This window comes from Megascapheus bottae, chromosome 4 (genome assembly GCF_031878675.1).
Source record: "Megascapheus bottae isolate mThoBot1 chromosome 4, mThoBot2.hap1, whole genome shotgun sequence".
Lineage (NCBI taxonomy): Eukaryota > Metazoa > Chordata > Mammalia > Rodentia > Geomyidae > Megascapheus > Megascapheus bottae.
Genome location: NC_143512.1, coordinates 36522318 through 36543364, shown reverse-complemented (window position 1 = coordinate 36543364; position 21047 = coordinate 36522318). Strand labels below are relative to the sequence as shown.

Below are 21047 nucleotides of genomic sequence, written 5' to 3'. Positions count from 1 at the left end.
TGTAAACTACTCCGGAAAATAAGATAGCTTTGTGTCATATGGGAAACTAAGGAAATAGATTCTCCTAGGGGATGGATATTGGACAGAAGGGTTTCAGTGGCAAAACACTTAATACTGTAACATTTTTTTGTCCCCGCCTGTAACATTTTTTATATAGCTTTATATCCTAGTTTCTGGACCTACTAAATGCATTGTATAAAATTAAATCCTCTTCTCCAAAACACCTGTAATTTTATAATCAATACATTTGAGACTCTGGTTCATGACAAGAATATTTAAATAAATCTAGAGGGTTTTTTGTTTAAGATTTTGCAGTCATTTTGCAGAATATATATATATATTTTAGAGCAAATTGCCTTTTCAAAAATTTCCATTATTTGGAAATGGAGATAACAGTAGAAGGATAATAAAAAAATTTAATCTGAATTTCTAAGTAATTATCCAGTAGAATTTAAAATTGGAATAGTAAAAAACAATTTCTGAAAACTACCAATTCAGTTCCAAAGGAAATTTCTCTTAGTTAAAAAACAAAACAAAACAAAAAAACTTCAAGGGCCAGGAGTTTGGCCTAGTGATAGAGTGATTGCCTAGCATGCACGATGACCTGGGGTTCGGTTCCTCGGTACCACATATATAGAAAATCCAGAAGTGATACTGTGGCTCGAGTGGTAGAGCTCTAGCCTTGAGAAAGTCCAAAGGACAGTGTTCAGGCCCTGAATTCAAGCTCCAGGAATGACCCCCCCCCCACGCACACTTCTAATATTTGGATTTTGAGAGGAATAATACAATCTGAATGAAACACTAAGATCAAAGGAAAGCATACAAATATCACTTTTCTAGGAGAAATTTTATGCTGAGAAAAGCATTAACTGTTAGTCATTCAAGCTTATGAGAAAAAAGCAAGCCATTTTTTGTCTAGTTTAAAATACATATACTTGTAAAGATTTGGTTTAAAACATAATGTAGTTGAGTTAGATTTTTATTTGTTGTATTTATTTAAAACATAAAACTATCTTATATACTCTATCTCCAATATATAGCTCTGTTTTTTTAACTTTTTAACTTTTTCTTTTTTTGAAATTGTATTTTATTGTTGGGGTGATGTGTAGAGGGGTTACAGTTACATTCATCAGGTAGTGGGTACATTACTTCTTGAACATTGATATCCCTTCCAATGGTTTTCTCCCACATTCCCTCCCAGTATCTAGCTCTTAAAGATAAATACCACAACAAATAAAAAGAAGCTTCAGTTTTATACATCATATCCCATGTGTACATATCAACTATGAAAGCACACATTGTAGGCTTACTGTGAAATACAAAAAAAAACGAAATACAAAAAAAAAAAAACCGAAAAGCAGGGTAAGCATGGACTTTTGGTTTCTCCCATTATTGTTATAATCATTACACATTAATCTTCATTAAAATGAGTAATAATTAACTACTACCTCTAAGTATAGTATGTGTCATGGATACCTACCTTGTAAATCTAAGGCTACCACAGCAGTGTCATCTTCCAATCCTTCAATCACCTCACACTTGTATCTCCCATAATCTTCCAGGGTCAGGTCTGTGATGACCAGAGAAGCATCATTGTCACTGCCTCCCTTCAGAAATACTCTACCCTGGTAGCCTCCATAGGTTTTCTTGTGATATCCCATGGAAACAAAAACATCAACTTCCTTGAGGTAATCTGAAGTTAGCTTGGTCCACTTAATTCGGATTTTGTGGATTCCTGAGCCAAAGGCTGTAGGGTCTCGATAAAATTTACATGGCAGTGTAACATTGCCACCTCTGTGTGAGAAGACCTTGGCTTGCTCTGCTTCCACAAGGAGACGGGGGCCATTTTCTGCTACAATTAAAAAGAAGATAAATAATCATCAGCATTCTCTCAGTCTGCTTTTGTGCAATGGAATATGGTATGAAGACAGGACATATAACAAAGAATAGTTTTGGTGATTGTCATCTTTTCTGAATCTCTTTTGACTCACAGAGAGATATTCTTTATACCTATGATGTATCTATTGCATAATTATGTCATTTAAAACACAAAGATTGGGAGAGACATTTTCATTGTAATCATTAAGAAATGTTGGTTACAAGTTTCTAAGGTTTGCTGGTTTCACAACAATTTCTAAGTACCCAGAAGAGAAGTAACAATTCCACAACCATTTCATATAAAACATAAACAAAAATTAAGGTGAGGTAAGCCTAACTGGGTTTTCTAACACAAAAATGATCTGAATTTCATTTCTAGAAATGTATAAAACAACAAATCCACTTTCACTCAATGGTTCTGTGCATAGAACTGAGAGTTTCCTTGTTTTATTAAGGTTTCTGCTCAGAAAATACCTTTGTGATAGTTATTCTGGGACACTGCAAATAGGTATTTCACCTTGACACAAGAATAGACACCAGAAAGGTATTTTAGTGAGGGCAGTTGATAAACTTCAGAAATATTTTTTGAGATATAGTTTTCAAAATTTGGATGTTCCTGAAAAGTCAAATAATTATTTCCTTATCTGTTTAAGTGTCTCTCTGCTCTCCTTTTGCTTTCTGCTATGTCCTGTTATATAGTTATTCCTTCTATCTTCCTTTCTCTTGACCTTCTCTTTCCCCATCTAAAGAGCATCACAATATCCCAAGTCTGTCAAGTCAGCAGGAATGTAATTTTTAAGGGAACCAGCTGCTATTTTCAGATCTTGGCTTTCTCTGGGATTTCCCCTGGTTAGTACATTGTGTATTTGACCTTGACAAAAATCTCTTTAGGATGTACAAGGTTTAAAAAGGAGAAAGCCTAAAAGAATTCCTAGACACATAGAACTCTCTTCCCCATAGAGCTTTCAAAAACAACAAAGACTATTTTTGAAACATCTTTGCAGACCCTGAAGCCTTAGGCCAATAGATATTGAGTAACCATTGGCCGTGAATTATTTAAGGTATACAAATCACCAAGAACACTAACCATTTGTCTTGAAACAGGTCTTAAATTTTGTTCTTTTTATACACAAACACTCTAAATTTAAAAGAAATCACTTAAAAATCAGACACTATATTTCTATTTTTATGACATTGCAAGGATATCAAAAAATGTGAGCATATTATTTAATTTACAAGTGAGCTTCAATCCTCAAAAAGTTTAATGATGCCATCAAGATTATCGCTTTTAATAGATAATGAAATAGAGCCTAATTACTTCATTTAGTATTTAGATAAAATGAATCTCAAGTCCAGCTCATGAAATATATTCTCAATGTTCCATTCTTTAGCCTCTTATTTAAGACAAAAGAATCTAGAGGGATGAAAATGCAGTTAGCTCCTGTTTTATAATATATGCATTCTACAATATCTCCAAAGGCTACATTTAAGTTCCATGTAAACACCTTTTGTCTGCTTTCTGGTAGAGGAAAACGTGTTTTTGATTAGATGTGCTCAGACATCTGGGGGTCAGAAGGGGCACTGGTATGTGGTGTCTTGGCATACCTGAGATTTGGGCCTTGCCATGCTGAAATGGAAGTTAAGATATGGAAAACAGTATGAGATCTCAATTTCATGATTTGTTTTCTAGTTGTTTAGCTGGAAGTCATAACAGATGCCTACATACACTGAGATAAATTGTAGTAGTTAGGAATAGGAGCTAACTAGTGATGTAAACCTTAACCTAACTTTACTTCCTCTGTTTGCTAACTCGCTAATCATTGGCACATTGCACAACCACTAACCCTTGAAGTTTTTCATAGGTAGATCAGGGATAGTAAAGCTACCACATGTGGCAGACCTAATGCACATGAAACACAATATAGCTGGCCACAAGTAAATAGACACTCACTTTCTGCTGCAGAAGTTTTACTCAGACTGTCTCAAATATGGTAATGTCCAATACTGAGCATAATTTTGGGGCAACATATAATGTTTTGAGCCATGGAGTTTGGAAAATGGATGTATCAAATGTCACATGTAATATATAGGAGAGTTGGAAAGGTATGTGGTATACTCTAATCTCATAATCTATTCCTGAACAAATGTAAGGGCTGAATAATTTTATAAACTATACATTTTATGAATTTGTTAGTGGAAAAGCCAAAAGTATTACACATAAGACTGAGACTTCTAAATTTTGCCCCCTCTGATTAGCTGTACTTTTTGCAGAATTTTAGAAGAATAAACTTCTCTGTCTCTCTTTCTCACTTATTCTTTGTGTGCGATTTAACTCCACAGCATTGTAAATAGAGGAGACATACATTATAATATTGAACATGGAGTAGACACCCAAAATCTAGTAGTGACACACAAAATAATTTTTTAACGAAGCGTAGCAGAATTTCTGAAATTCTAACATCTTATTTGTCCTGGGATTGGTTTGAGTTAATGAATGCTAGAAGTCCCTGATTGAAATTTGAAGAACTTAAGGAATGATATGTAGCATCTTTCATATGAAGGGCCGTAAATTCTCCACAAAGCCTGGATTATGTTTTAATTTGTTAATTTTCAGATCTGTCCTGCAGATGATATACCGTCAAGCATGACTGGAGGCCAGGGCCTATTTCAGAACAGAAAGATATAAGCATCCACAAATGAGTCAGAAGCTCTCTGGTTATTTCCAGCCTCAGAGTAGCTTGGATCCAACTAGCCTTCCTCATGAGAGCCTTGAACTTAAGATTGCAATGATGTTCTTTGTCATAGGTTGTAATCACAAGAATTAGCCAGGAAACTCATATGAAGCTCAAGAAGAGGAAAGAAAATGGCAAAGATAGCAGGAAAGAGATCATTGATGACTAACTTTATCCCATGTTGACTAGAGTGGTAATTTTTGGATTTATTATTGACTTGTAAAACCTGGATCAGACAGTTTGAAATTCATGTTTAAGTACAAACTTTGATAAATGATGTAGTGTTACATAGCAGACTGTGAAATGTAAAAATAATCCTTCATTATCTGGATGAATATTTTGTGTTTTTCTCCTTTAAAACAATGTAAGAATTAAATAAAACTGAGTTAAATATGTATTTTTATTTTCCCTGTGTTTTTCAGTTAGTGAAAGTCAATGACAATGTCTTGAAAGATGGGGTGTCCTTCAATGCCCAGAGCTGTCTGCAGGGAAAGTGTGGGGGTGAGGCACTAGGCAATAAAAAACATTGATGGAGTTTCATGAACCACTGGGGTGTAGTTATTATTTTACGAATTCTGCTGTGATACCCAGAGGCCATCATTCAGTTTCACCAGATAATGAAACTCATTGGATGACAAGTATAATTTAGGGTCAGTCTTTTAAATGGGACAAAACTGAATTTTTTCATATCAAAAGTGGATTTTCAGGGGAGACAGCTCAAACACAAAGAAACCCAAGTGACAAGAAAAAAAAGAAGGTGGTGTGGATCAGTTTGTATTTTGGAATGAATCATGTGATTGTGAAAAGTAATCAGTCTTGATTTTGGCTAGTTATTCCATTAGTATATTGAAGTAGGCTCCAAATTTTTGATTTCCTAGACCAATCTAAAAAGATGATAAATATTAAAAAAAAACCTGGCATGGTGATAAATAGGTCTTCTCAGTGGGGTTTCTGCCATTACCATCATTCTTTTGACTGTGACATTAAACATATTACATATAAAATATATATGATATAGATTTATTATTATTATTGTGATGATGATCACGTCCACTATTTTTTCTATACCTCAGACAGAAAGCTTATTTCTGTCATTCCATACACATTGGCATTAATTCGGTAGTCAGTTTCTGGATCTTTTTTTTTTAATGCTCAAGGTTTTAACAAATACTTCTTTACTTCTATGACATTTATTATCACTTTAGTAGTTTGGATGTGTAAAACAAACCCCCTGGAAGCTGTGATTTTCCTGAGGGTAGCGAAAGCCTGTGGGGGGCTGAGCATCAGGATGAGTTTGTGCTCTTACCGCTGTGCTCACCACAGTCTACTGAAAACAATCAACTCTGCCTGTTTACATTGGCTCTCCAACATCCACTCTGTGTCTGGCATGTCAGAAGCTTTTGTAACTGAAGCACACTTGTGCACTCAGTAGGTGTCAATCCCTGTGCTGTCTTATATGATGGAACCACTCATAAAAGTGAAAACACTTCATAAAAATAATCACTCTAGTTAAAAAATGTTTCAGTAAAGTACAAAACTTTTGTCTGTGTAATAGCTCCCATGTTATAGTAGAGGAGGGTGCATAATTTAGGAAACACAGTAAGGGTCTTACTGCCAACCTTGAATGTTTAGAACTACTTTCATCAAATTAGAATGAGAGATTGTCCTGAGACTTCGCCCTAGAATTAGATGTGTCCATCTGTAATAGATGAGAGAGCTTTTTTCATATATTTTTATTGTAATTAATTGTAAGTGTAATGTATTTTTATTGTAATTAATGGAAGGGTAACCTTATACTCACCAGATAGAAGGTGTATTACTTCACATACATTGATACCCTTTCTCATGTCCCCACCCCTCATCTTGTTTTCCTCCTTCCCTATCCTATTTCAAATAACCAAATAAGCATATATACAATATATCAGATAACAAGGTAGAATACTGTAACAATGTGAGATAACAAATAGATAGCAAAAGAAATGAGAGATAACATAGTGCATTAAGAACAACACTCATTATATGGCTCTTGTTTCTATATCCTGGAGGTCTTTTCATTTAGCCTCATCCTATATGGCCTTATGTATCTAGGTTTTGCCCTATTGTAAATCTCTGTTAGGAGAGCCCAAGATTTCTACTGATTATGACAAATGAGGGAAGCCATTGAGCCTAAGTTCCTTTGAGTCTGGCTTACTTCACTTAGTATGATTTTTTCTAAGTCTTTCCGTTTCCTCACAAATGGGGTGCTGTCATTCTTTGTGACAGCAGCATAGATTCCATTATGTATAAGTACCACATCTTATTGATCTACTCTAGATGGAAGAGCTTTATGGGTGCTCTTTTCCCTTTCCTTCTTGCCCTTCCTCCATTTAGCCAGCCTTTGTTGCTTGTTCAGAGATTTAATTTGTCAAAAAAAAGGGGTTTTGACTTTTCTTCCCTAGCTCATTCTTAAGCTTGAAAGGTTTTAGAGATATTTTCTAGAAGAGCAGGTATAAAGGGGTGGTAAGAAATGATTTCATTCTCTGTGCTTTCACCTTAGTTTTGAATTTTAACTCTCAAATTTGAATCTGGCTAGGCTTTGCTTACACCTGAGGTTCAAACTTCAATGTATAGATCCACAACTATTTGTGTGCTTTTCATTAGTAGGTTAATTTGTTTATGAATAGTTCTGCTTAAACTATATTTGAAAGGATTCTCAAACCAATGATTTCGCTGTTGTGTGGAAAGATGGGCTGGAAGTCTTAGGAGAGGAATGTGGAGAATAATTTCATATTGCACATGTCTACATTAAAGAAAAATCTGAATCTTGATAGTATGTTTGCCTGGGATGCACAAAGACCTGGGTTCAATTTCCTGGAACCACATACACAGAAAAAGCTGCAAGTGGCACTGTGGCTCAAGTAGCGGAGTGCTAGCCTCGAGCAAAAAGTGTCCAAGGACAGTGCCCAGGCCTGAGTTCAAGCCCCATGACTGGCCAAAATTTAAAAAAAAAAATCTAAATCTCATGAATGCATTATGCATGCGCAAATGAAAAAAAGAACAAAATCTAGCTAAAAATTGAGAAAATTGAAAGAACACAAATAAACCAAAGTCTTTGCCTCTCTGTGTTCTGATTCTTCCTGTAATTGTACCACATTGCCTAAATTTATATTTTTACCACCTCTTCAAACAGCATGCATTGTTTTTGCTGAGAACTGCATGTTTGATGTTTGCCTCTTAGTAAAGTTGAGTCTGTGATTCAAAAGAATACAACACCAAATAAACAACATTTCTTTGGCTGATGCCAGTCATTAATGTGAACTATATTATTATCATTATCAAACTTCACAGTGAAAGGAAAGGCACACACATACATCACTATTTTGGAAGCTTTTTGATTCTTAATAATCATGAATCGCTAGACTATAGCTTTGGATAAAGGGAACTTTTTGATTCTTAAAAATCATGAATCTATAGACTATATTGAGGCCAAGACTTAAATATGACATGAGACAGAACAAAAGATGAATCAAACACCAATGCTCAGGTTGAGCAAAGGCTAGAGAAATGAAGTGAGTACTGGGAGTTTCAACAAAGACTAGAAATTAAGGTTTCAATGAAAAGCCTGTGTACATACAAATCCATATAACTAATGTAGATTATAAAAAGAGTATGAAGGAACCTCTCCCTACCACATCAACAATGAAGAGTTAAGACTTTTGGAAGTGAATAATACTGGCCTCTGCATCCTCCTATATCCTATATTGGTAGTGAGGACATTGGAAATGACATCTCAGTGAATTTGTATTTCCCACTCTCCTGTCTGCACTTCTCTGCCCCCAGTCCTGCTCATCCCTTCAGATCTCATTTTCATCTTCTTCATCTCCCTTAATGGAGTTCATCTCCCATTCCATGAATATGGCCATGAAGCCATGTATTTTTCCTTAATAATCTTGGATATTCATTTGTATGTTTGTTGGTATTTTTCATCAGTTTAATAAGAGGACCAAGTGATTACTTACAAGAAAATAGGCTGAAGATTTTAAAAGTTGCTTTTGGAGCACACTTTCTTTTGTATAAAGGTGGGAAGGCTGTACAAAACTGTTGCTGGGTTCATCTTTTAAGTATTCTATTTCATGGAAAAATGTAGATGAAGCATTAGCCATCTAATACTGAAAATGTTTTTGTTTGTTTGTTTTTGCCTGTCCTGGGACTTGAACTCAGCCTGGGCATGGTCCCTGAACTTTATTTGCCCAAAAGTAGTACTCTAGCACTTGAGCTACAGCTTCATATCTGGCTTTTTGATGGCTATTTGAAGATAGGAGTTTCACAGGCTTTACTGCCCTGGCTGGCATTGAATTGCTATTCTTAGATCTAGGTTTGTGGCTTGGGCCACTGTTGCTTAATACTGAAAGGACCCTCTGTTAATGATTGTGGTATCAAAGACAAAGTGACACCACAAAATTAATTCCAAGTAGACATATGATATGAGATCGGCGGAAGATGGTGGTGGTTCAGTGTGAGTCTTTCTGAGCTCTCACCAAGATACCAGTTCTGGAATCATAGAGGAAAGTTCATACACAAAAATAGATTCTAAGTAAGCTTTAGCACCACAGAGATCTCAGTCAGAGAGGAGAAAGGCAGAAACTGGTGCAAGAAGACAGTGTGGAGCTGCGCCAGCCGACAGGAGCCGCCTCAGAGACAAAGCCTCCCTCCTGCATCTCAGCATTTCTCGACAATGCAAACCTGCCAGCTCCAGACAGAGCCACACAGAGCCTGCACGAGCCCAGAGCCGTCACCTGGCTGTGGCGTGAACCTGCCAGCTTCATGGAACCAGAAAATCCAGTAATTTGTGAGTACCTCCATGGATGCTTCCACTTCTGCTCCGGGAACAACATTGGGAAGGAATACCCTCCACCACCAGATGAGAGCAGCGCCATCTTAACTGTTGGCAAAGACCCTGCCAAACCAACTGAAGCCTGAGAAGTGGTGCTGGTAGTGCCATCATTCAAAAGGACAAAGGTTTTCCCAGAGGCAGCTTAGCCGGATGTTCGCCCCAGTGCTAGCGGAAGTTCCTCCCCCTGGGAAGGGGCCCCCTCCTGGTAAACAAGGCTGCTTGAGACTCCACCATTTTTTTTTCTGCCTAGTCAAGCAAATGGATCAGAAACACTGCAAAGCCAAATCGCAAGAGAAAAAGACGTTTTAAGGGTTGGATTCTGAATTTAGTGGAGACACAAGTTTCCTATCCCTCCCCCTCCCCAAAACATGAAGAATACCCTTTTTTCTTTCCTTTTTCCTTTTTTTTTATCATTCTTTTCCCTCCTTTTTCTACCCTTCTTCATTTGCATTTTTATGTGTTCATACTTTTTTTTTCCATTTTACCTCCACCATTTTTTTTGATGTTATGATTCTTTCCTTTTTTTTCTTTTTCCCCTGCTTTCCTTCTGTCATTATGGTCGTTCCTAGAAACAATAAAATTGTGAACATCTATTGTCTGGTCAGCTAAAGAGCTCTAGTTTGGTTATATCTTAAAAATTGTAACCTTGTGCAGTATTAATCTTGCTCCCATTTCAAATGGGCAGAATAAGAAACTCAACACAAATGGCAAATCAAGGAATAGGATCTCCCACCCAATATAAACAGGCAATGGAGCAGTCAATGGCAAAACTAGAGGAAATTTCTCTAAATGCTATACAAATATACTTGATAAATATGATTAATGAAAAGTTTGAAAACATACAGAAAGAGATAAGGGAGTAAGCCATAGCTAAACAAGATAAAACCATAAAGAAGGGGCCGGGAGTTTGGCCTAGTGGTTAAAGTGCTTGCCTAGCATGCATGAAGACCCGGGTTCGATTCCTCGGTACCATATGCATAGATAAAAGCCAGAAGTGGTGCTGAGGCTCAAGTGGTAGAGCTCTAGCCTTGAGAAAGTCCAAGGACAGTGCTCAGGCCCTGAGCTCACGCCCAGGACTGGCAAAAAAAAAAAAAAAACATAAAGAAGGTGATACGTGAATAAGAGGAAGCCATAAAGGAGGCCCTAATAAAGGATTTACAAAGGAAAATGGACAAATTCATAGAATCCACAGACAAAAAGCTGACCAAACTCCAACAAATGTCCAATGAGAGTAAAGCTGCTGAGCTAACCACTCAAATGGAAATCAAGGAGTTAAAGAAGTCCATACAGGATCTAAAACAAGAGATGCAAGGCATCAAAAATGAGCAATTGGAAGGAGGGAGATGAAGAATAAAGTAGAAAGTTTTGATAGTAGGTTAGACAATGCAGAAGAGAGAATTTCTGGAGTTGAAGATAATCTAGTTGTTATAGAAAAAGAACAGAAAATGAGTCAAACAAAATCTAGGAAATATGAGAGAATGCTTCAGGAGGTCCAAATACAATTAGGAAGCCTAATTTAAGGCTAATTGGTATTGAGGAGGGTCTGGAGGAAGAGGTCAATGGTATTGGAAATATACTTCAGGGAATCATCTCAGAGAACTTCCCAAATATCCAGGAGGGCAGGCCCATCCAGATACAAGAAGCTTTTAGAACCCCAAACAGACCTGACCAGAAAAAGGACATCACACCACCACATTATAAAAAAGAAGGGAGCACACCCAAATAAACAAAATCACAGATGAGAATGGTAATATCATGACAGAAATTACCAAGATCCAGAGCAACATGAGAGAATACTTTTCAAACCTTTATGCCAACAAATTTGAGAATCCGGAAGAAATGGATGAATTTCTAGCTAATATTAACATAACCATACTGAACAAGAAGACCTACTCCAACTAAACAGACCTATTTCAAGCACTGAAATAGAAATGGCAATAAGAGACCTCCCATCCAAGAAAAGCCCAGGGCCAGATGGATTCACAGCTGAATTCTGTAAGGTCTTCAAAGCAGAGCTCACACTAATACTCCTCAAGCTCTTCAACAAAATTGAAAATGAAGGCTCTTTGCCAAAATCATTCTATGAAGCCACTACAACCCTCATCCCAAAACCACACAGAAATTCATCAAAGAAAGAGAACTATAGACCCATTTCTTTGATTAATATTGATGCAAAACTTCTCAACAAAATACTGGCCAACTGTCTTCAGCAACTCATCAAAAAAATTATACACTATAATCAAACAGGATTCATCACAGGGATGCAAAGCTGGTTCAACATAAACAAATCAATTAATATAATTCAACACATCAGCAGGAGCAGGGACCAAAATCACATGATTGTCTCAATAGATGCAGAAAAGGCATTTGACAAGATCCAACAACCCTTTGTGCTAAAAACTCTGGAGAAACTAGGAATCCATGGAACATTCCTTAGTATAATAAAGGCTGTGTATGACAAACCCACAGCTAGTATTCTACTTAATGGCAAAACGCTAAAGCCATTTCCTCTAAAATCAGGAATGAGACAAGGATGCCCACTCTCTCCACTCCTCTTTAACATACTATTAGAATTCCTACCCAGAAAAATAAGGAAAGAAGCAAGCATAAAAGGGATCCAAATAGGGAAGGAGGAAGTGAAACTTTCCCTCCTTGCAGATGACATGATTCTGTATTTAAAGAACCCTACAGACTCCACTCCCAAGCTCCTTGAGTTGATTCAAAACTCTGGAAGGGGAGTAGGGTATAAAATTAACCCTCAAAAATCAACAGCCTTCCTCAATGCCAACAGTGAGAGGAATGAGGAAACAATCAGGAAAGCAACTCCCTTTTCAATAGCCTCAAAGATAATAAGATACCTAGGCCTCATATCTAAAATATATGAACAGCTCAAAAAATTGAATCACTCCCAAACTAATCTCCAAATAAACAACCATCTCATTAAAGATGGGCCAAAGACTTAAAGAGAGTCTTCTCTGAAAAAGAAATATGAATGGCCTATAGACACAAGAAGAAATGCTTGATATCTCAGGCAATAAAAGAAATGCAATCAAAACAAATCTAAGATTCCACCTCACTCCAGATAGAATGGCCAGGATCAAGAAAATTAATAACAACAGATGCTGGAGGGGATGTGGCCAGGAGGGATCACTACTACACTGTTGGTGGGAGTGCAAACTTGTTCAATCACTATGGAAAGCAATAGGGCAATTCCTCAAAAGACTAAACACAGACCTCCCCTATGACCCAGGAATTCCACTCCTTGGCATTTACCCAATAGTCCAGAAACAAGGACATACTAAAGCCACTAGACAACGATATTCATTGCAGCACTATTTACCATAGCAAAGATATGGAACCAACCCAGATGCCCCTCAGTTGATGAGTGGATGAAGAAGATGTGGTATTTATGCACAATGGAATTCTATGCTGCTCTCAGAAAGAATGACAGCGCCCAATTTGTAAGGAAATGGAAAGACTCAGAAAAAAATCATATTAAGTGAAGTAAGCCAGACTCAAAGGAACATTGGCTCAATGGTTTCCCTCATTTGTCATAATCAGCAGAAACCTTGGGCTCTCCTAGCAGAGATTTACAATAGAATAAAACCTAGAGACATAAGGCCATATAGATTGATGCTAAATGAAAGGACCTCCAGGATATAGAAACAAAAGCCATATAATGAGTGATTGCTGTTCTTAATGTACTATATTATCTCTCATCTCTTTTGCTGTTCCTTAGTTATCTCATATTGTTACAGTATTTCCCCTCATTATCTGATATATTGTATATATGTGTATTTGGTTATTTGAAGTTGGATAGGGAAGGGGGGAAAGCGAGATGAGGGGCGGGGTTAGGGGATGGACTTGGGGACCAAGACATGATTAAGGGTACAATGTATGTGAAGTCATGTACCTTCTATGTGGTGAATATAATGTAAACCCTTCTATTAATTACAATAAAAATATATGAAAAAATAATTCCATGTAGTTTTTTGGATATATACAACCTATTAGCATAATTTCTAATACTTTTCAAGAGAATTTAAAGTTCATAATATTCCTAATGTTGGAGGAGAAACATTGGAAATTAACTGTCTAAACTGAAAAACGTAAAACAATAGCAGAAAGCCTTTTATGGAAATATTCATTATCTACTCCTAGATAACTGTGAAAGCACCTTGGTGACTATAGTTCCATTGCAAGAAAATAAATTCATGTACTATCTAGTAGCTTATAAAGAAACAGGCATATCTTTAATTTACAGGATTTGTTACCCTTACCTGCTCTTTTGCTAACATTCAGTAACTCAGAATAAATGGCCAAGGATAGTTTCTTCTGTTTTCCAGGAATAATTCTAGTGAGAATGCAATAAAGCATAATTCACACAATCTCTAAAAGTAAAACCCACCTCACTTCAAAGAACTGTTTACAGCAGTGATTATTTTAAACACACTCATGCAATTTAGAAACATCTGTTAACTGTTTCTTTTCTGTTCCCTGCACATAATCTACATAAGTGACTACAGCAAAAAGCTTCTTTTTCCAACATGCCTTATCAGGATGGATTCTAGCCTTTTGGGAGGTCTTTGATCCATTAAGTCTCTCAACTTTCTGACTGGACTGTGCTTAGAAAAGATAAGGAGAATTCATATTAAACTTATTTCATAGTATCATCCCTGAACATCTAAAAACTCTTTTTAGGATTGTAAATGTTGACACTTAGCCACTGAACTCGTAATGAAATCAAATAGTCCACAGGGTTAATTAAAACAGGATTCAGATGGCTATAACTTGAAAATAATTTCAAATATCACATATGTCTATTACATATGTCTACTATATTTTGGCAATCCAAACTATACAAAATACTTTTGAAGAAATGTAAATTAAATTTTAGATTTACTTTATAAATACCTTCATTTTGTAATAAACATTTTCCTATGGCATCATTATTGGAAATTTAATGCCTTAAAGCCACTTAGCCGAAGGCCATTGCTTAGCTAAGTCAGTAATGGGCCTTGCAGAATTGCAACCAAAGAGAAAAGTTTCACTACTGAGTAATTTTTTCCTCCTGTATATTGGGAGTATTTCCAGTAATCACTGATTTCGAGCACAGTTTGTCAAAAGGGAATGCAAACGCAATAGTTGTTCGGTGAATTTCTTGCTACTTGAAAAGATGTTTAAATGGAGTTTTTGTTAAAAAGATTAGAGAAATAGAAAAATATATTGTTTAATAGATTAGTATACATTAGTAATTATTCACTACCAAGTTCAGAAATTTTCTCAAGATATATTTTCTAGTACACTGAGTGATAAAAACTTTTGTAAATACAAAAGTTCTAAGTAATAATAACTGCTTTTTTGTCTTGAACTACTTTTTTCTACATTTCTTCATATATGTTATCCCTCTTTTATTCTTTCTTATCACATTTGTCATTTTGCAGTACAGCTAATGAACTTGTGGAGATGGCTTGTACTCCCATAGAATTTAAGTGCTTGTGTATCAAAGGAAACGAAGTTGAGTATGAAAATAGATCTGTAATATTCATGTAACGCCTACCTCCCTCAGTAAAGTAAGCTTGTTGAATGACATGAGCTATAGTGATGATGTAAGAGCATCTACCATGTATGCATATATTTATATATATTCAAGTATTTATTTATGCTGATACAGAAGATGGAACTCAGGGCCTCACAACTTTTCCAATTGCTTGATTCCCTGAAACTCTACCACTTGAGTCATGCTTCCAGCCTAGCTTTTGCTTGTTATTTTAGAGATGGAGTTTCATGAACTTTTCTGTCTGCTCTTTGAATCCTAGATTTCAGCCTGCTAAGCAGCTGAGATTATAGGTGTAGGTCACTAGTGCCTTATTTCCACTGGGAGACTATTTATTATATTGATATAGCTATGCTCTTAGTTTGTCCATAGACTATCACTGTGCTTAACAGAGTACATTATTTTTTACTTCACATCTCATTGCAAACTGATAAAACATTTTACAATTAATCTTCTCATGTGGATGTTACTGCTATTTTCTTTTTCCAATTTCATGATAACATTCTGTGATATTCTTGAACTATTATTTTCAGGCCTATCTAAACATAATTTGAAAAATATTTGTTTACATTCTTCTCAGTGTTTGTGCAGTTACATTTTTAATAAGCTACAAATATGTACAAATATATACAAATATATACTCAGCTTCAAAAGAATAAAGATGAATTAATTCAACTTTTATAACACATTTAACATTTCAAAGAAGTTTTTTGTAGGAGAGAGAAAATTAAGCTCAAATAACACTTAGTTTTCACATTAAGCTTTGGCTTGGTTGCTAGTTTGTAATCATACATTTTGAAATCCACCTAGTTTTTTCTGGTTTGCTCTGTTCCACTGGGTCCCCACTGCACAGATTGCATAAGGAACAAGATAGCGTTGCAGTGCCTAGATGAAATCCATTACTCTTCAAGGCTACATAGCAATGTTAGGGTATTGCATCCTGTCTTGGTGAATGTTCAGGAATTACAGGTGCTGTATGCAATGTGAGAACCACACACATGATCAAACAAAATTGGCCATTCCAACTTACAAGCCTCTTGCTCATCTGTGATTTCTCACTTGACAACTTGAAAATATTTCCTTGAGATTTTTGAAAGAACAAACTATAATTTGGCTAGGAAAAATAAAGGAGACTTATGAGAGGGTGTATCAATGTGTGAGAAGTGATGTACCCTCTGTCTGGCGAATGTAACTGTGACCCCCCTCTATATGTTATAATAAAAAATAATTTCAAATTGAAAAATGAAAAGGGGGTCTCTTGGCACCAGAAGTTTGGACTAGTGGTAGAGTGCTTGCCTAGCATGCAAGAAGACACAGGTTCGATTCCTTGGTACCATATACATAGAAAAAAGCCAGAAGTGGTGCTGAGGCTCAAGCGGTAGAGTTCTAGCCTTGAGAAAATCCAAGGACAGTACTCAGGCCCTGAGCTTAAGCCCAGGATTGGCAAAAAAAAAAAAGTGGGGACTCATTTACCAAGTACATATTGATCATCCATTATATTCCAAGTAGAGTTTTTAGTGATTGGAGATATCTGACAAGGATCCCTGATCTTGTGAAGATTTTGTATGTCCTTCAGAGACAACAACAATTGTATAAAATATGTAATGTATTTAACCACAGCAAAAAGAAGAAGACAAAAAAGGATGAAAGATTGGAGAACTATCGGAGTACATAGTTTAATATTAAGGACAATTTCATGTAATGAGTAAGAAAGAAAGGGTATGGATTAGACTCCTGCTGGCCTTGTACCTTGAATGACAAAGCCCTGATTTCTGACTTGCCCATTTGTCCAATGGGAATTTAACTTAGATAATCTATACTAATTTCTGTAATATATTTAAATTCTGGATTAGTTTATACCAATAATATAGAATGGAAGCAGTCATCTAGTTAATGTTCTTTAAACCACACAATGTGGCATGTGATGTTAATGGATGCCATAGCATTTAAGAAAACCTCATCAAATTACAATGGGGGTAATTGGTAAGTGTGTTTTAATAGTCATTCATTTATTCACTCAGTCAACAAACATTTACTAAACACTACGTGGTAGGTACTACCTTATAGCTGGAATTGTCACAAACTGAAGCATAAGGAAGCAGTTGGGTTGACTGAAAGCAGCATGGACTAAACTGAGTGTTGGAAAAGGAAAGAAAAAAACTTCTACTGCTGCATAACAAGTGGCCATGTTGATCAGAAATTCTAAATGTTCAATAATATTTATGTTTATAAAGGTGAACTTCTAATAGTTCTTTAAAAATATTGTTGTATCTTGTGTTTCTGATATTTTTTCTGTTATTTATTATAAAAGTCTATAGTTTATCCGTGTTCATATTAAGAGAAAATATTAATTAAAGGCCAATGCCTTCAGTTTCTACAAGGAAAGTAAAAGTGATCACATAATGTTCAATACTGGGAAATTTTTAAATTAAGAATTTAAAGAAGATAAAGAAGGAAAATTATTAGAATGGAAGTAATGACATGATTCTGTCAACAAATATATTTTTGAAAGGTATAAAATACTTTTTCCATGGTATTTGCAAACCAAAAATGGTTACAAATTACCCATGATCACAAGAAATTCATAGACACAGTGATAATAACTACCATTTATTAGAAGCTAATTCTGTGCTAGGCACTCAGTAAAAGCTCTTCAGGCTCAGTGTTGTAGGTGAGGTGATAGACTTGAAAGAACTAAGAAAACTTTCCAGTCTAAGCTAAATAGGACATTAGAACAAAGACTTGAACTTGTCATCTGAAGACTTGTGTGTGACCACCAGCACAGGAAGCACTGACAGACACCCTGACCTTCAGAAGGTCAAGAGGCATGTGTTCTATAACTCTTTTGCCTGACAATGAAAGTAAAAAGAAAAACTTATTAGCAGGGAAAGGCTTCTTAAAAGTTGTACTCAAAAATATCAATCATTTCGGTTCTTCTGGTATATCACAGTTTATGGGAATGTTTATGGTCTTCATCCAAATATTTGCTTTTGCATGATTTGGCACTCCATGTAGAACTCTACCTAATATTTCAAGTTCCAAAGTAATCAGAGCTTGACTGTATCACCACATGAATATAAGGAAAATTACCCATTTGAGAGATCCGTAGACAGAATGTTCAGTAATCCAGTCGTGAGAGCATCCCTGTCCTTCACATGGGGGTAGCACCAGATACACTGATAACATCTCCATTCCACTGCTTTTCTTTGTCTTTTATGGCAGAACTCAGGGCCTCATTCTTGTTAGCCAAACTTTCTATCACTGGAGCCCTATGTGCTTTGGTTATTTTGAAATAGTATCTTACTTTTTGTCAAAGCCAGGGTAGACCACAATCATTCTATTTGATTTCTTCCAAAACTGCTGATAAAGGTTTTTGATTTCCAGCTAGTACTGGATGATAGGTACATGCCTGGATACCCACCATTTTCTCTTGAGGTGAGCTTCCCTCATGAACTGTTAGACCAATCGACTACAACTTCCTAATTTCAGCATCTGATAAACTAATATTGCAAATGTCAGACATCTTACTTTGCTCTTAATTGCACTTTATTTATTTATTTACTTCTTATCAGACATTGTTGTCAAGTAAAATTTGCTTTTATTGAATAAAAAATTAATTTAACAAATAATAGGGAGTAAATTAGTGCATGTGCTATTTTATCTCTAGTTATGACTTTCTTTGATAAAGAGGCTGGGATAGTTTGTGGGGGGTTATTTTTCACTTCAGAAAAATATTTCTTTCCTTGGAAAATTTTAGAATAAATTTTGATTGATAGATATAACCATATATACTCATGACTCAATTCACATTTCAGTAGTAATTTCCATAACCCAATAGACGGTTTGTTAGCTCCATGACTTCAAGACCTAAGCACTTCCTCTAGTGAAGCCTACACTTTCTAAGAATATGAATTTACAATTAAAATGAAGTGGACTATCAAGGCATTCGAGCAAAATTGAATAGTGTATGCAAATTATTTGCATGTTTCTAATACCTGGGGATAGAAACCTTTGTGCAGTGAATTTCACCAGAACAGATGAGACTCAGAAGGTTAAGCCAACAGAAGTTTTCTTGCTGAGCAAACTTCCGACTGATTTATGTGAGTAATGTTCAAAATGTTAATACATTTTAAAAACACTGATTGTCATATACACTAAATGGCTGTGTATATTTTCTTATAATAACTTGAGTAGTTCCTAGAAACTTGAAATCATACTTATATACCAGGTCATTTTACAATGGCTATTTTTAATGATTAGATATTACAATTTAAGTTAAGCTGCATCCTGTGATTCCGCTGAGAGAATATTCCCTGTCCTCTCTAATCCCTATGTAGGATGTTTAGGACAAAGCTTTGGCTCTCTTCTGTACACCAGGAAGACAGCTGAGTCAGCAGTTTGGAAAGTAAAATTTACGGTTATATAATTCTTTCTTATGATTGAATAGTAAGGAACTGGAACTGTGGGGATCACACAAAGCTATAAAAATGTGTCTAAAAATAGCAAGACAGAGGCATATTCAAATTTTTATTTCATCAATGAAAATATATACAAGAAGTCATACTTTAAAAAAAAATCAGTGAATGCAATTTTCTGAGACTATGCTTTTGACCTTGAAGGCACACCTTGAAATTTTATGTCTGTCGTTGACAAACAATGTCTCTGGCCCCTAATTGGAGTTTTATCTAAAATTACTACCATCATATGTTAAAACTGTGAAAGTGTGTGATTCTTATTTTAATTATCCAGCAGAACAGGGGTGAAGAGAAGCTACAGTTCCTAGAGCTGACTTTGCTTATTAAGTGAGTCTCTTAGCTTACTTAATGCAGGGATGTCTTTTCTCAGAAGCCTGGATAAGGAAAGAGCTGCATTGTACTGCAGCCTCAGATCTTGCCACAGCTCTGGAGCTTGAGATTCAGCTGAGCTCAACAGAAATATTCAGGACTCATTTGCTCCTCTGTGGAAACTACATCTTCACTGAAGGAAATTATCAGACTTCATTCTGAACTACAGTTTGTTTGATTTGTCACTCTCTTTACATCACTTCTCTTGATTGTTATATCAGAATACATTTCCCTTTCTATTTCTTCTCTCCACCTTGCATTTACATGAACTCTATGCCCTCCATTCTTAAAAAAAAAAAAAAGCCTCAAAGTTGATCGCACCAACTCTCTGTATTTGCAAATTCTTAAGGTATTCAACTTGCATCCTCTCAAATTCCTAACTCTCCTATAAGGCAATAACATTCAAAAAGCGAGGGAGCATGGTACTCATTAGCCACAAGGAAAAGAAAGAGTCAATGCAGCAGAATTAAAATTGAGAAGCACGAGCATTGTATCAACTGTTAAGTAAATTAAAATTCCTAGTAAGGAAATTAAAAGTCCTAGGAGAACCTGAGTTTTCTTACCTTGAATGTGAATAACTCTGTCGTGATCCAGAGTATAGTTGTTCGAATGGAGATCAGCCCAGCAGATGGAGGTAAGCACCAGAAGAAGTAGACTCTTCATCTTTGGAGCCCAAAGAATCTTCTTCACTGTGGGAACATCACATATCAGGAGGCTCGTGAGATTTGGAAGCCTTTGGAGTGTTGCACTGCACAACTTATTACCGCTTTATCATCCCAGAATGGGTCTGTAAAAATATTTAACCCAATCTGTCCAGAAAGTTACTGTAGCTGCCTGTGAGCGCTGAAGATGGCAGATTTGAACAATTTCAGCTCCCCTTCAGCATCCAGAGTTCAAATAGTGTTTAACTCTATCTTTGCAGAATTGCAAAGCTAGAAATTTACAGCACTGTACTTTGGGCCGAGTTGTGATAAGTGACAAAGATACATGCTAGGGAAGTATATAGACACATTAAATAATTAACCCTTTTGAGTTTGGAGTATAGATTGAAACAAATTTGACACAGCTCTAGATGAATACTTATCACCTGGTCTAATGAAAAGCTGCACCTAAAATAAAAGCAAATAAGGAACATTGATATAAAAGTGGGCAGCATCATTCAT

The 21047-nt window shown here is 35.9% G+C and overlaps 1 protein-coding gene across 1 annotated transcript in view; it reads right to left on the bottom strand.

Annotated features, from left to right (window-relative positions):
- Positions 1-20699, bottom strand: part of Hapln1 (hyaluronan and proteoglycan link protein 1) — a 31637-nt gene extending 10938 nt beyond the window's left edge. Inside the window, exons 1-2 of the mRNA XM_090331671.1 lie at positions 20448-20699; positions 1481-1852 (exon numbers count right to left, since the gene is read on the bottom strand). Coding sequence (XP_090187797.1) covers positions 1481-1852; positions 20448-20547 — 472 coding nt within the window. The 5' untranslated portion in view covers positions 20548-20699. The remainder of the gene's footprint in view (positions 1-1480; positions 1853-20447) is intronic.
- Positions 20700-21047: the final 348 nt, after the last annotated feature.